Raw genomic sequence first — 15,807 nt, 5'->3', positions numbered from 1 at the left:
GATTCTCTTAAATACAAGTAAGGATGAGTAACTTTGCACTAAAGGAGGCAAAGAGATATTGGGTATAGACTAAATGTACAAAAGGTGATACTTTCACATCAAAAGAGAGGGTTGGGCTGGACGCAGTGACTCATGCCTGTAATCTCAGCACTTTGGGAGGCTGAGGAGGGTGGATCACTTGAGCCCAGTAGTTTGAGACCAGCCTGGCCAACATGGCAAAACCCCGTCTCTACAAAAAATACAAATTTGGCCGGGAGTGGTGGCGGGCACCTATAGTCCCAGCTACTCAGGAGGCTGAGGCAGGAGAATCGCTTGAACCCGAGAGGCGGAGGCTGCAGTGAGCCGAGATTGCGCCATTGCACTCCAGCCTGGGCGGCAAGAGTGAGACTCTGTATGAAAAAAAAAAAGAGAGAGAGAGAGACGGAGAGAGTTGATTTCCTTAAGGAAGGACAGACCTAAGGAAAAGGTTTTGTTCAGTGTTGCTTTTGCGCTTCTCTGGTGGACATTTAAATTTTAGACTCTCTTAAAAAAAAAAAAATTAATAGACTATTTTAGGGCCGGGCGCGGTGGCTCACGCCTGTAATCCCAGCACTTTGGGAGGCCGAGGCAGGTGGATCACAAGGTCAGGAGATCGAGACCATCCTGGACTACAGGTGTGTGCCCAGCTAATGTTTTGTATGTTTAATAGAGATGAGGTTTTGCCATGTTGCCCAGGCTGGTCTTGAACTCCTGGTCTCAAGCGATCCACTGGCCTCAGCCTCCCAAAGTGCTGGGATTGCAGGTGTTAGCCACTGCGCCCCGCCTACATTTTTCCTTTAGCATTCAAAACATTCTTTAAAATTAGAGAATACGTAAAATGTTTTTGTAAAAAAGCAAGTAATACAGGAAAATACAGCCTATCCTTCATTCTATTCCCTTCCCGGCAGATTTTCATGACATTAAGGATGATGTGGATGAAACGAATATTCTAAGTAAGTTCACAGTAACTTACCTGGCTGGTTCTGACAAGTCTTTCTTGATTTAAACTTATCACTATTGCTTTTGTAACACTGGCCAGTGTTTTTCATTCACCCAGCAATAGGAAGAATATTTATCTTTATCCCTGTGCGACTATTTTAAATGCAAAGCCTCTGATGAACTGTAGACACTTTTCCAATGTAGTTAAAATGATACAAACACTTTGGCAGTTACTTAATTAAACATAAAGCTACCACACAACCCAACCATTCCACTGCTAGGTATGGAGAGGGGTTAGTGCTATCCCAAATAGTACACAAGTTTGAATAATGCATTGTCAGTGGTTTTTGCCTGGGACATACATCAGAATCAGCTGAAAAGATTTTTCAAAATACATTCCAGATATGTAGAATTAGAATGCATAATGGTGGGCCCTGGCATACGTAGTCTAATAAAAGTTCCACAAATGAGGATTGTGCACACAAATGCCCTTTTAGTGCCATGGTTTCATATGATCACCCTGGGGAAGCACAATCACTTCCCTGGCTTCAACCTACTTCTATGTTGGGAGAGGGCCTGAAAAAGGTAGTCACGGTGGCATAAAGCGGAGAGAATTCAAGACAGTTATGAGGTAGAATTCATAAGATTTACATATAGAAGACACTGATGATGGTTTTTATGAAAATTTTAAACCATTGAGAAAATTTTAAACCAGTTGAGAGATTAGAATTAGGTTGAATACAAAATTGTCAATATTCAACCATTTATGACAAAAATGGTACTTCATATGCCAAAAATGGAATTTTCATACAAAAATAGCAATTTCATATACTTTAACCTAATATAAAACACTCATATGCACACTACCCAGATTCAGTAATTCTCAAGATTTTGCCTCTTTTTTTCTGTAATTGCTGAGTAACTTTAGAATAAATCTTAGACCTTAGGTCATTACATCCCTACATACTTGGCATATTATCTAAAAAATATTGCCACTTATATAACTGCAATTTCATTACCACACCTCACCAACAATAATTTCTTGTTAACATCTGATACCCAGTCCACATTCGTATCTCTTTGATTGTCTTTAAAAAATGTCTTTCTGCATTTTGGTTGACTGAATCAAGTTCCTAAAGCAGATGTACGTATTGTATTTGGTGGTTATGGGTTTTAAACCTTTTTCCATCCGTGAGCAGTCCTCCTGAAATATCCTCTTCTACTTTTTTCCCATGCCACTGGACCTATATTCATAACTTGAAGGGTTTTGTGAAGACAAAATGAGGTAATGAATATATAATGACCAGCACATGGCCTGATCCACAGACAGGCAAGCAGTTGCTCAGTGAATGTCAATTCTAGTCAATGACAAGAGACACCTTCAGCATATGTAATAGAAATGTTCATTTCAATAAAGTATTTGTAAAAAAGCATCTGAAAAATTACATATTTTTTGGACAGTGCAGAATATGTACAATAATTTATCTGTAAGTAAGCAATACCTACAGCAGAAGTAGAGAATCCGAAGATTTTGGAAGAAGAAATTGTCTTCAGGAATTTTGCTGTACCGCTAAGAGAGCAGAGGCTCCTCTGGGCCAAAAACATGCTATTAAATAAAAGAAAAATTGAGAAGAGGAATAAATATATGATGGGTACATCACTATCAGACACTTACAGCTAGCTGATATATCATAAGCTTACGTAAAATCCAAGTAAACATTTTTGATAAGTGAGCTTGCTTTCTTTCAAGTTTTCTTTCTATGATATAATCTCTCATCACTGGAGGCATTCTAATAAATGTATTCTTCCTACACAAATTTATATTCACATCGTTTTAAACTAGAGAGCTTTAAGAATATTCTTAATTAAAAAAATAAGGCTTTAATTTAGTCAAGAGCATTAAATTTCAGTAAGTGAAAGTTCCATTTCTAGCAGCTATAAAATCCAGAGTATTTCAATCTAGGAACTACTCAAATTTCAGAATCCTCTGGATAACAGTCACTAGTAAAAGCATAGTTTGTAACAGTAAATTAAAGTTGTTAGAAACCGTTATTTAAAAAGTTGTTTGAAAAGATGAATGATAGTAGGTCCTTGATAAATATAAAGAACATATGAGTGAATCTTAGGTTATTCTGAAGGTACTTCCTCCAACAATTCCCACAAGCCATTTTAGTGGATTCCAGTGGCATGATAGGCATGCATTCTGAATTGCTTCTCTACCTGTAAGTATAAAATTGATATCCGTCATGGGTAAATGGAGGAAGATCAAGGCAATGAAACCATTACAATACTGCCACTTAGAAGTGGAAAGAAAACCCAGCTTTCTAAAAACATTCAGGCAAATAGATATTTCTCATAAGGTTTTACTCTGAGAATGTTGTTCTCTTAAGTCTACAGTATAAGGCTGCTGTATCAGTGGATGGCATTTCATCTAACAGTTATCAAACCTTAGAGAAAAAGAGACCTAATCTATGGAAACTAAATAGAACTTCTATATAAAATGCTAACAAATCAAACCCAGTAGTATACAAGAAGGATAATACATCATGACCAAGGGGGGTTGGGTTTATATAAGAAACCGATTAATGTGATTCACCACATTAAGAGATTAAAGCAGAATTCAATCTTTAAAAAAGTTTCTATCTGTAGTCAAGTTATGGACTCTTGCTGGGCCTCAGTTTCTCCATTTTTCACAATAGATGAATAAATTAATAAGGTTTGAGTTAAAGCAAGCAAGTAGCGGGAACCCTCTAACGACATAAAGATACAATGGAATTTGCTGATTATGGCGCAGCTGTCCCAAAAGACACAGTTGAAACTTTGGAAAATGGAAGGGAAAGGAAGAGCTGGGTCAGTTGCCAGGAAGTACATTGCATGATGGAGGTAATGTGCTAATAATAAAAGCAAGTAAGCTTGGAGTGCAGCTTCTGGGAGATTTCACCCCAGACTGGGTGAGCCATACTCTCCAGGTACCAGGCCTCAATGCCCACCTTCCTTCTTAGGGAGTTGCCCCTAAATCTAAGTCTACTTGTTTTCATTTGGAAATCTCAAAGCCTAAATCCCAAATCCCTCTCTCCTATCTGTCTTCTACAGCACATTACCTCCATCATGCAATGTACTTCCTGGCTGTGGACTGCTGGAGAAAGTCCCACGGGATATTGGTTTCACCACAGATTTGTGGTCATCAGTCTTAAACTGACCCCCAACACTGCAGCATTTCTACTATATTTTGCAGGCAACACTTGTCTCCCATAGTCCAAAATGATTCTTTACATTTTTCCCACACTCCTTTAAACTAAATCCCTCTACCTTCCTCCTCAGTCCAAGCAGATTGCGCTCTCTACTTTCCCAAATCTAAAAAATCCTTGTTTTTTCCTTCCCAGTATAATAAAGGAAATTACCCTCCTTTAAAAGGATCGCCTCTCCTCCACGACTTAGATCTCATTCCCTCTACGGAGACCTTGCTTCACTGATTATTACCTCTTTTCTCCTGCATATTCAGCTTTGTTTGTCTCTCCCGGTTAAAAAACACAAAAAACAAACAAACATAAAAAACAAACAAAAAACACAAAAAATAAAACTCTTGACTGTACCATCTCCCTGTTGCTCATTTTACTAGCTCTCTCCTTTTCCTCAATCTACGCTCCTCAACCCAGTGCAATCTGACTTTTCACCCATTACTCCATAATGGCAACTCTTGCTAAAGTCAGTTTTAACCTTCATATTGTTAAATCCAGTGGACATTTTGCAATTCTCACTTTCCTAGAGCTCTCTGCAGCTTTAGATACTGGCAGGCAAGCCCTTTTTCCCCTGAGAAACACGATGTCCCCTTGGCTTTTGACATCTTACAATCTCTCATTTATCTCCTACCTCTCCCACAATCCGCCATTGAATGATGGAATTCCAAGGCCTAGACCTAGGCTCTCTTTCCATCTCACTTATGACCCTCTCACTAGGTAATCTCATTGTGTAAGGAACTGTGGGAGCATAGGTGAAAAAATGGCTCCGAAGAAATCTAAGCAGGCTGATAAAAAATGCAGACTCAGAACCTTTGAATCAAGCTAGTTTACATCTGCATTTTATTAAGTATTTTGAGCAGCATTTTCTAATGCAATCAACATTGCATATATATATATTCACAAATGAGATAAATACATTAAATGTAGATGTCATCGAAAAGTTGGAGAAAAAAGGTATATGGCTTTTAATTCTAAACAATATTTTCATTGTATTTTTCTAGTTTCTCCCTAAAAACAATTTCTGTGAAGAAAACCTGGCAACTTATGAATCAGGATGATCTACGTGATCTAATTGTAGCATATTATGCATAAAGTCCATATTCCAAAACGCATGATCTATAGAAATGAAACTGTCGATTTATTATCAACGGGTTAGACTGTTTAAAATGAAGATTCAGAAAGTGTGCTTGGCAGATTTGGGGGTGGCCCGAAGCTGAGAAAGCTGGTGAATTTTGGGGGGCCGAATATAAAGCTAAAAGGCAGACAAGCCCGTCAAAATAAATCCTAAGAAGCTTAAAGCTCTAGACTTAAATCCAAATGATCAATTTATACTTCACACATGGGGAGGAGAGGTAGGAAGAGATTTAATTTGACAAAGTCCAGAATATCTGGGTTAACTGCAAGTTCAAGCAAGATTAACATGAGGCAAAAAGGGCTACAGCTAATAATGCGCCGCCCACACTGTTACAAGAGTCCGACCACTGTAAAGATGATTTTCCTTTCACACTCTACCTTGTTAGTTTGCTTCTAGAATGTTTATAAGGTTCACTGATACAACAGAGGGTATCTAGACGGTGAACAAAGTCCTGGACGGGGGAGTACAGTGGAAGGATGCGCCTCAAAGCCACGTCTTTAGAACAAGAGCGGAAAGAATTAGCCAAAGCTGGGCAGCATATGCTTTAAGGAGACACGAGCCTGAAATTGCTGAAAAACTGTTCTATGAAAATGGATTCGTGTAACTATAAACGTCTCCAGAAGGAAAGCAGTGCGGCTGCCTGGCTGATAGCAGGAATTCGGTTTTGGCTCCCGAAGTCAGACTTGCTAAGGGCTGACCTGCAGCCCCAGTCCCCCTCAGGTGGCCGCCAAGGAGCCACGCGTGGGAGAAGCGAAGGAAGGATTTCTGCGCCACTCGACTCCAAAAGCAACAGACTGCTTTTCTGTTTTAACTACAAATGTTGGATTCTGCTAAGCTTCATTTATAAGGCAACGTAACAGCCTTGGTATTCTTTTGGGTTTTTTTTTTTTTTTTTTTTTTGAGACGGAGTCTTGCTCTGTCGCCCAGGCTGGAGTGCAGTGGCCCGATCTCGGCTCACTGCAAGCTCCGCCTCCCGGGTTCACGCCATTTTCCTGCCTCAGCCTCCCGAGTAGCTGGGACTACAGGCGCCCGCCACCACGCCCGGCTAATTTTTTGTATTTTTAGTACAGACGGGGTTTCACCGTGTTAGCCAGGATGGTCTGGATCTCCTGACCTCGTGATCCGCCCGCCTCGGCCTCCCAAAGTGCTGGGATTACAGGGGTGAGCTTCTTTCGTATTTTTAAATTAAGAGTCCCAAAGTCAGTCTTCTCAGACTGCCTTCTAAAAGCCCAAACAGCGAAATCAAGAGTAAAAGCGCCAAGACGGTGACCCGGGTCTAGGGGATTCCCCCCGGAGGCCACTCACCTCGGCGCCTTCCCCTCAAACTGTTAATCTAGGGCCGACTCCCTGCAGCCGCCCCCGCAGGCGGCCCCGGAGCGACTCCGGCAAGAGGAGCCCGGCCTCCGTCCCCTCGCCCCGTACGCCGGGACGGCCCTAGTCAGTCCGCACGGAAGCGCCGCGCCGCGCGCCCGCCCCACTCACCTATCCGGTGCGGGAACCTCGCCTCCCTAGGCTCGAGTCCCGACTGGACTTGAGGGCCCGGCTGGGCGGGATTCGGACGCGGGGGGCGGGGCCGGGACAGGGATTGACTCTGGGGTTTACACTCAATGCGCGCTTTGGCGGAGGGTAGGCCAGGATCTCTAGGCTGGAAGAGACTGGATGAGGGGTGTTTTTTTGGGAGGGGAGGGGCGGGATTTGGGGAGTTCCGGGCTTGCGGGAACAAGGGGGCGGGGCGGGGGCGAGCCCGGATGTGGCCAGGGATTGGCTGTGGAGTGTGACTCACGGCGCGCGATGACGGTGGGGTCCGCCGCGATCGCGGACTGGATGGAAATGGAGGAGGGAAGGGGTGGGGGCCACGGGTTGGGCTTGAGTGAGGAAGGGGACAAGATGGAGGATGGCCTGGACGTGGCCGGGGATTGGCTATGGGTGTGGACTCAGGGAACTCATTGGCTGTGGAGTCGGCCGGGATCACATACTGGTTCAGGCAGGCGTAGGTGCGGGCTCGAGTTAGTGGGGCGGGGACTTGGATATGGGTATGGAATTTGGGCCCAGGGCTCGAATCGGATGTATGCGACTGATCGGGTTGGGGCAGGTTATAGGACGAGGACTGGTTTGCAAGGATGGGCAAGCTGTGGGGCCGCTGGGCTTGTACAAGTAGAGGGATCGGGTTGGAATAACTTTGGAAGGTGCCTGAGAGAGGGCAGGGCTAGAGAGAGTGTGAAAAGGGGTTCCTAGATGCATTTGTCATTTGAGATGGGGGTGTGGGGTTAAAAAGCGGAAAGGAACTTCACTTTCCTGGATATGAGTTTGATCAGCAAACTAAGAATGAAAGGGACATGTGAGACTGAAGAAGGAAGAAAAATGACACTAAAAAGCGAAAAAGAAAATTCTCTAGAAAACAAGGAAACCACTGGTGACTTCTTTGGGGAGGGCAGTGTCAGCGAAAGGAGAGTTTTTGTTAAAAATTGAATTTTATGTTTGGATATTTTTCCTCTTCTATTTTAAGAGGATGAGAGGCTAGAGGGAGTGGGAGAGGCGTTAGCATTGTTATTCAGTTCTAAAGGAGGGAACAAAAGTATACACTGATTAAAGGAATATACTCTTCAACTAGGTACAGGAAGTTTCAGAAGACGGTTAGGTGCATGGAGAAATTATTGTGTACAGGTAGGGGCGAGCCTGGATGTGGCCTGGGATTGGCTGTGGAGTGTGACTCAGCGCGCATTGGCTGTGGGGTCCGCCGCGATTGGTGATCATACTACATCTCACCTTTAGGAGGGAGGAAAAGTGCAAGGCTAAAGCTGTAATCGGCAAAGAAGCAACAATCATATTAGCTGGGGGAGGAGGATAGTTTGGTATTTTTGTAGTTTGCACAGTGACCTTTTTAAAAATCTGATTAGGCAAAAATAGTGTGATCTTGTTTGTTGTCTTACTTCATTATGATCACAGAATGACCTGGTATGATGTTAGTGTTTTATGACAGTGTTATGTTTTAACAGGGGAACACCGCAGTCAATTCCTAACAACACTAAAGTGTCAGTTCTGTTCGTGACACCAAGGGCTGTTTTTCTTTTTCTCATATAATGTTGAGGCAACTGGGAAGAATGAGGTAGAGAAAACATGTGTCTTAAACCTTACATTCTGGTAGGGAGAGACAAGCAATAGACAAGTAAGTATAAAAAATGACTTTAGAGGGTGATAAGTGCTATGAAAGAAGCAGTGATGGGTGGAGATAGCTGCAAATTTAAATAGGATGGTCAGGAAGGCTTTTTTGAGGAGGTGACATTAGAACTCAGAATTGAATGGTAAGGAAGCAGCCTTGCAAAAACGATTCTGGAAAGGGAAATAGGAGTTGAAAAGGCCCTGAATGTACAAAAAGGCCGTGTAAGTGAGTCCTTGAAATTACTAGCTAATAGGCCGGGTGTGGTGGCTCACGCCTGTAATCCCAGCACTTTGGGAGGCCGAGGTGGGCGGGTGGATCATCAGGTCAGGAGTTCGAGACCAGCCTGACCAACATGGTGAAACGCCGTCTCTACTAAAAATACAAAAAAATTAGCCAGGGGTGGTGGTGCGCGCCTGTAATCCTAGCTACTCAGGAGACTGAGGCAGGAGAACTGCTTGGACCCGGGAGGCAGAGGTTGCAGTGAGCCGAGATTGTGCCACTGTACTTCAGCCTGGGCAACAGAGTGAGACTCCGTCTCAAAAAAAAAAAAAAAAGAAAAAAGAAAAAAATTACTAGCTAATAGGTATATTGCCCTTTACGCTTTTATCTTGTTTTCTGAATACAAAAATTACCCTTATACCCTAATATTACCCTTATATTACCTTATACCCTTGTTTTCTGAATAAAAAATTACCCTTATACCCTTGTTTTCTGAATAAAAAATTATATAGATTAGGCCTTTTTCCTTGCCTCTTCTAAAGAACTAAAAATATTTTGAAATATAACAGAGAGAAAGTGGTATAGCATAATGGATAAGCCAAATTGCCTGGTTCAAATTCTACCTCTGCAATTTTCTAGCTGTGTTACCTTGGGCAAGTTATTTCATTTCTCTGTGCTTCAATCTCCTCAATTGTAAAAAGTGAATAATAGAACCTTACTCAGAGTGTTATTGTAAGGATTAAATGATTCAATGAATCAATCAACCAAAACAAAACCAACAATATTTAGGAGAGTACTCAGTCCTTAGTAAGTACTAAGTACTATAACATTGGTCGTTATGAAAAAGGGAAAGAGAAACTTTAGGATGGGGCTGCTATTTATCCCCCACTATTTGATACTCTCTTCTATTTTTTTAAAAAAACTTTTTTTGGGTCACAATCCGTTTTTAAATCTATAGTAATAGAGTCCCCAAGTTTCAGCAAAGTACATGGGTGCATTGTATAAAGAATGCATTTCCAGCCTCTGTTATGGCTAGGTTGGCTGTATGACCAAATTGTGACCAATGGCATATAAATGGGAGCTGTACGTGCAGCTGCCATGAAATGTCTTAAAGGAGTGGTAGGCCCTTCTTGTTCCCTTGGTTTGCAGTTTACCTGCCAGTTTGGGTGCACGGTACAGGTCTAAGATGCCTGCAGCCCTCTTGGACCACCATATGGAATCTACAAGTTCAAGATGATCTAGTGCAATAGAATGAGAGAGAAGGATCCTGAGCCCTGACATCATGGAGCCACCACTCCAGCTCTGGACCAACTATCTATATTTGCAGATAAATAAATCAACTTCAATTTTGTTTAACTCTTTTACATTTGTTTCCTGAAGTGTAGCCACAGTTTGCCTGTAATTGTTTACTGACTACTATTCTAGTTGATTCCCAAAGGCATTCCGCTTTCCTTTTACATGGGTCTTCCAGGTGACAATAGAGGAGTGAGGGAGGAAAACAAGTTGGAAGATAGTAGCAATGCCTCATTATCTGAAAATGCTGCTGAAGAGGTATCTGTGACTTCTAGGTACTAAGAGTTAAGGAGGCAGGACTACATTTTCCTTTATCTTATAACCCTACAGTAGTACTAAGAAGGACTGCTCTAGGAAACAAGACAACTAATTGTGGGGTTGTAAGTTCCTAAAGACTTTTCCACCTTATAATCCTGCTCTAGAGAATTATGTTCAGTTTTCAGTCTCACGTAAGTATTTTAAATGCAATATTTATGTGTGTGTATTAGAATATTAAACTAATGTTTCCTAGCCAGATAATAATAGCTATACAAACATTAGTTCAACTATTTCAAAAACCATAATAGAAATTGTACACTTAACCCATGGAAAGGCTGATCAGGGTAAATGTGTGTCTCATTTATCTGTTGTCTGTCTATTCACATACACGTTTGGCTGTATTGATAGCAACTTAACTGTTAGAATTTGTGATTTGAATCAGTCAGATAGTCTTTACAGTCTTTGAACAATTTTTAAAAAGGGAAAATGAATTTTGACTTTACAAATCAGTTTGGCAGCAGAATATACATTCCTCTCATCTGCACATGGCACATACTCTAAGGTTGACCACATGCTCAACCATAACGCAATTCTCAGCAAATTGCAAAAAACTGGAATAATACCAGCCACACTCTAGTACTACAGCACAATAAAAATAGAAATCAATACCCAGAAGATCTCTTAAAACTATAAATTACATGGAAATTAAACAGTCTGCTCCTGGGTGATGTTTGGGTAAACAATGAAATTAAGGCAGAAATCAAAAAAGTCTTTCAAACTAAGGAAAACAAAGATACAACATATCAGAATCTCTGGAACGCAGTTAAAGCAGGGGTAAGAAGAAAGTTTATAGTGCTAAACGCCTACATCAAGAAGTTAGAAAGATCTCAAATGAACAACCTAACATCACACCTACAGGAACTAGAAAAACAAGAGCAAATCAACTCCAAAACTAGCAAAAGAAAAGAAATGACCAAAATTGAGCAGACTGAATGAAATCGAGATGCAAAATCCATACAAAAGATCAATGAAACCAAAAGTTGTTTCTTTGAAAGAATAAGATTTAAAGACTATTAGTTAGATTAATAAGGAAAAAGAAGATCCAAATAAACACAATCAGAAATGACAAATATGACATTACCATTGACCTTACAGAAAAAAAAAAAATACCCAGACACTATTATGAACTCCTCTGTGCACACAAACTAGAAAACCTGGAAGAAATGGGTAAATTCCCAGAAACATATAACCTCTCAAGAATGAACTAGGAAGAAATTGAAATCCTGAACACACCAATAATGGGCTCCAAGTTGAATCAGTACTAAAAAACCTACCAACAAGAAAAACCTGTGGACCAGATGGAGTCACAGCCGAATTCTACCAGATGTATAAAGAAGAGCTGTCAATAATCCTACTGAAATTATTCCAGAAAAATCAAGGAGGAGGGACTCCTTACTAACCCCTGACGTCAGCATCAGTCTGATATTGAAACCTGGCAGAGACACAGCAAAAAAACAAAACTTCAGCCGGGCGCAGTGGCTCACGCCTGTAATCCCAGCACTCTGGGAGGCCGAGGCAGGCGGATCACGAAGTCAGGAGATCGAGACCATCCTGGCTAACACGGTGAAACCCCGTGTCTACTAAAAATACAAAAAAAATTAGTTGGGCGTGGTGGCGGGCGCCTGTAGTCCCAGCTACTAGGAGGCTGAGGTAGGAGAATGGCCTGAACCCGGAAGGCGGAGCTTTCAGTGAGCCGAGATCCAGCCACTGCACTCCAGCCTGGGTGACAGAGCAAGACTCCGTCTCAAAAAAAAAAAAAAAAAAAAAAAAAAAAGAGAGAAAACTTCAGGCCAACATCCCTGATGACTACAGACACAAAAGTCCTTAGCAAAATACTAACAAATCAAATCCAGCAACACCAAAAAGCTAATCCACCATAATCAATAGGCTTTATTTATGGGATGCAAGGTTGGTTCAAAATAGGCAAATCACACATAAAAACTACAATGAGATATCATCTCACCCCAGTTAAAATGGCTTACATTCAAAAGACAGGCAATAACAAATGCTGGCAAGGATGTGGAGAAAAGGGAAACCTCGTACACTGTTGGTAGGAATGTAAATTAGTACAACTACTATGGAGAATAGTTTGGAGGTTCCTGAAAAAAAAAAAACCCAAAACAACAAAAACTAAAAACAGAGCTACCATATCATCCAGGAATCCCACTAGTGGGTAAATACCCACAAGAAAGGAAATTAGTATATCAAAGGGATGTCTTCACCCCCATGTTTATTGCAGCAGTGTTCACAATGCTGGCCCAAAGTTAGTGCTACATGCTTCATGCCAGTTAGATCCCTAGAGCAATGTTAGGAATATTAATCAACACCAGCTTTTCTAGGTCTTTAAAGAAGGGATACTGATGAAATCCTTTGTGGGGAGTAGAGGGAGAAGATTCTATTATAAATAGCAGAAGAATATAAATAATTATCAAACTCGTGAAATAATCAATATGATGTTTAATAATTGTAAACTTTCAGGGAGAAGTGTTAGGAATGGAGTTGGGATAATAAAGTGTATATAAGATGTTCATTCATTTAAAAAAATTATTTATTATATGTATATGTGCCTGGCAACCTTTCTAGACTCTACTGATGCTGTGAGGAACAAAAAAGACAAAGACCCTGCCCGCTGGACCTTATTTTCTAGTAGGGAGGGGAGACAGGCAGTAAGTTTGAACAAACTCATCAGTAATGTAAGGTAGTGATTAAATATTGTGAGGAAAAATAAAAATTCTGGCCACTAGATGGTGCTCATTGCTTTCTTAATTTCTTTCACTTACCCAGTTCATTCAACTGGGTAGGGATGCTGACTGCATGTTGCTCTATTAAAGTTGTGTTTGGGGCCAGGTGCAGTGGCTAGTAACTGTAATCCCAGCACTCTGGGAAGCCGAAGTGGGAGGATCGCTTGAGCCCAGGAGTTCAAGATCAGCCTGGGCAACATAGCCAGGGCTCATATCTATTATTATTATTATTATTATTATTATTTTGAAGTTGTGTTTGGGTCAAAGTAATAGGTTCTTTCTTTTCCTGTCTCCCTTCTCCCAATTTTGATTTGTTTAAATTTGTTTTTTATTTTTTAGAGATAGGGTCTCATTGCTGTGTTGCCTAGGCTGGAGTGCAGTGGTGGGATCATAGCTCATGGCAGCCTCGAACTCCTGGGCTCAAGCAGTCCTCCTGCCTCAGCCTTCCAAAGTGCTGAGATTACATGCGTATGCCACCATGCTCAGCTTCCTTAGAGATTTCCAAGGATTTTTTTTGTTTTGTTTTTGTTTTTTTTTTAAGAGGCAGGTCTTGCTCTGTTGCCCAGGCTGGTCTCGACTTCCTGGCCTTATGCAATCCTCCCTCCTTAGCTTCTCGAGTACCTGGGACTATAGGCACACACTACCATGCCCTACTGGATTTCTCTCTTTCTTTCCTCCCTCCCTCCCTCTTTCCATCCCTCCCTCCCTTCCTTCCTTCCTTCCTTCCTTTCCTTCTTTTCTTTCTCTCTTTCTTTCTTTTCTCTAATTAACTGATAAGGTGAAATAGGGCTAAGACATACTAAAGACCTGTGTGAACTATCTTGTTATAGGGGGATTAGATTAACTCCTTCCTAAATCATAGATGTGCTCTCCCCTCAATTTCCTGGGTATTTAATTTTCTTTCATCTGTTTAATATATGTATTCAGCATAGACTTTTAGCTCTTTAAGAGAGAAACACAACCATGTTTCCTAGTCCTTGGCGGAGAATCTTGTAGATAACAAATATCTTGAATGAATAAATTCCTCTAGCCTAAGCAATTGCTGTTTTCTATGTAGTCTTACCTAACTTCCTAAAAGGACTGTTTTAGAGTTAGACTGGGGGGAAAATCTATATAATAAAACATGGGAGAACATTAAAGTTATTCTTTGTTAAGGCTAACTCTAGAAAGAAGGTCTTGAGCCTTCTTTTCTATTGTGAGTAGAAGGAGCATTATAAGAACTACAGGGTGATGGAATCTAAGGAGATACAGGAATTGTGATCCATCCTGACAGTCTCTTGGTCTTAGAGTATTTTTAATATACAGATCCTGTTCATGCTTTGTTAGATTTATATCTATTTGTTTCCTTTTTTTGTAGCTATTGTAAATAGTATCATTTTTAAAATTTTGGTTTCCAGTTTTTCTTTGCTTATATACAGAAACTGTTGAAGGTTGATTTTTGTGCGCTGACCTTGTATCTTTTGACTGTATTAAATTCATTTATTAGTTTTAAGAGTTTTATTGTAGATTACCTGGGATTTTCTACATAGGCAATAATGTTGCCTGCAAATAAGGACAGTTTTATTTGATCCTTTCTGATCTATATGCCTTTTATATCCTTTTCTTCCCAAATTGCACTAACACTTCCATTGTACTAACAATTCTGGTGTAATGTTGAATGGGAGTGGTGAGAGTGAACATTCTTGTGTTGTTCCTAGATCTGAGGGGCAAAAGATTCAGTGTTTCATCAAGTATGATGTTAGCTGTAGAGTTTTTGCAGATGCCCTTGATCGGTTTGAAGAAGTTCATTTCCACTCCTATTTGCTGAGTTTTCATATGAATGACTGTCATATTTTATCAAGCTTTTTCTTTATCTATTTATATAACCATGTGATTTTTTTTCCTTCTTTAGACTTTTAGTGTGGTGAATTACACTAGTTGATTTTTGAACTGCTTTACATCCACAGGATGAATCCCACTTGATTGGTGTGCATTATTTTTCTGTATTGCTGGATTTGATTTGTTAATAGTTTGTCGAGGATTTTTGCATCTATGTTTATGAGGGATAATGGTCTGTAGTTTACTTTTGTACTGTATTTGTTTAATTTTGTTATCAGGATAATGCCGTGCTCATAGAATGAATTGGGAAATGTTCCCTTTTATATATTTTCTGAAAGAAATTATTAAGAATAAACTGGAGTTGTGTACCTAGGAGGATTATGGCTGCCTCTGCTGAGTCATGCAGGTTGTCAGGGGAGTGGGGGAAGCTGGCAGTCACAGGCCTCACCCAGCTCCGATGCAAACTGGAAGGCCGGTCTCACTCCCACTGTGCCCTTCTCCCTGCCAACAGCTCTGAGTCTGCTTCCAGGCAGAGGGCAAGAGGGGCGGGCTTAAAATTTGGCTGAGGCTTTCTGCTCAGCCAAAAAGAAAAGGACTTTAGTTCTTCACCAGCCTGTGAAGTTTGCATGCTGGATTTGTGCCCTCCCCGAGTTCTGGCAGGAGGCTTCTCGCCCCATTCAAATTGTTACAAAGTTTGGTTGGAGAATTTCTTCTTTCTGTGGAGTTTTACCTGTTGCTCCTCTGGCTGACCTCCCGATAGATCCCTGTGGTGCCAGGCAGGAATGGCCTGCCTGGGGACACAGTGAGTTCCCAGGGCCTTCCAACTGCTTCCTCTACCCCTGTATTTTGCTCGGCTCTCTAACTTGACTCAGCTTCAGGTAAAGTCGGAAACTCCTCCTGCACACAAACCTTCAGCTTCTCCAGTGG

General features: G+C 41.1%; 1 protein-coding gene across 5 annotated transcripts in view; it reads right to left on the bottom strand.

The window, feature by feature from the left end:
- KYAT3 (kynurenine aminotransferase 3) overlaps positions 1-12,701 on the bottom strand; it is a 77,981-nt gene extending 65,280 nt beyond the window's left edge. For 2 of the 5 annotated variants that reach the window (XR_004664695.3, XR_004664694.3), the window contains exons 1-2: positions 6,814-12,701; positions 2,464-2,563 (exon numbers count right to left, since the gene is read on the bottom strand). Coding sequence is in view for 2 of the 5 variants with exons in the window: in XM_003808390.5 (XP_003808438.4) it covers positions 2,464-2,562 (99 nt within the window). In the remaining 3 variants the exon portion in view is untranslated. Of the gene's footprint in view, positions 1-2,463; positions 2,564-6,636 lie in introns of all 5 variants that reach the window. The other 3 variants (XR_008626368.2, XM_003808390.5, XM_014346132.5) reach the window with 3 other exon arrangements.
- Between the last annotated feature and the right edge of the window lie 3,106 nt (positions 12,702-15,807).

The sequence above is a fragment of the Pan paniscus genome, chromosome 1, assembly GCF_029289425.2.
Source record: "Pan paniscus chromosome 1, NHGRI_mPanPan1-v2.0_pri, whole genome shotgun sequence".
NCBI classification, from domain to species: Eukaryota; Metazoa; Chordata; class Mammalia; order Primates; family Hominidae; genus Pan; species Pan paniscus.
This window is presented reverse-complemented; position numbering and strand designations above follow the sequence as displayed.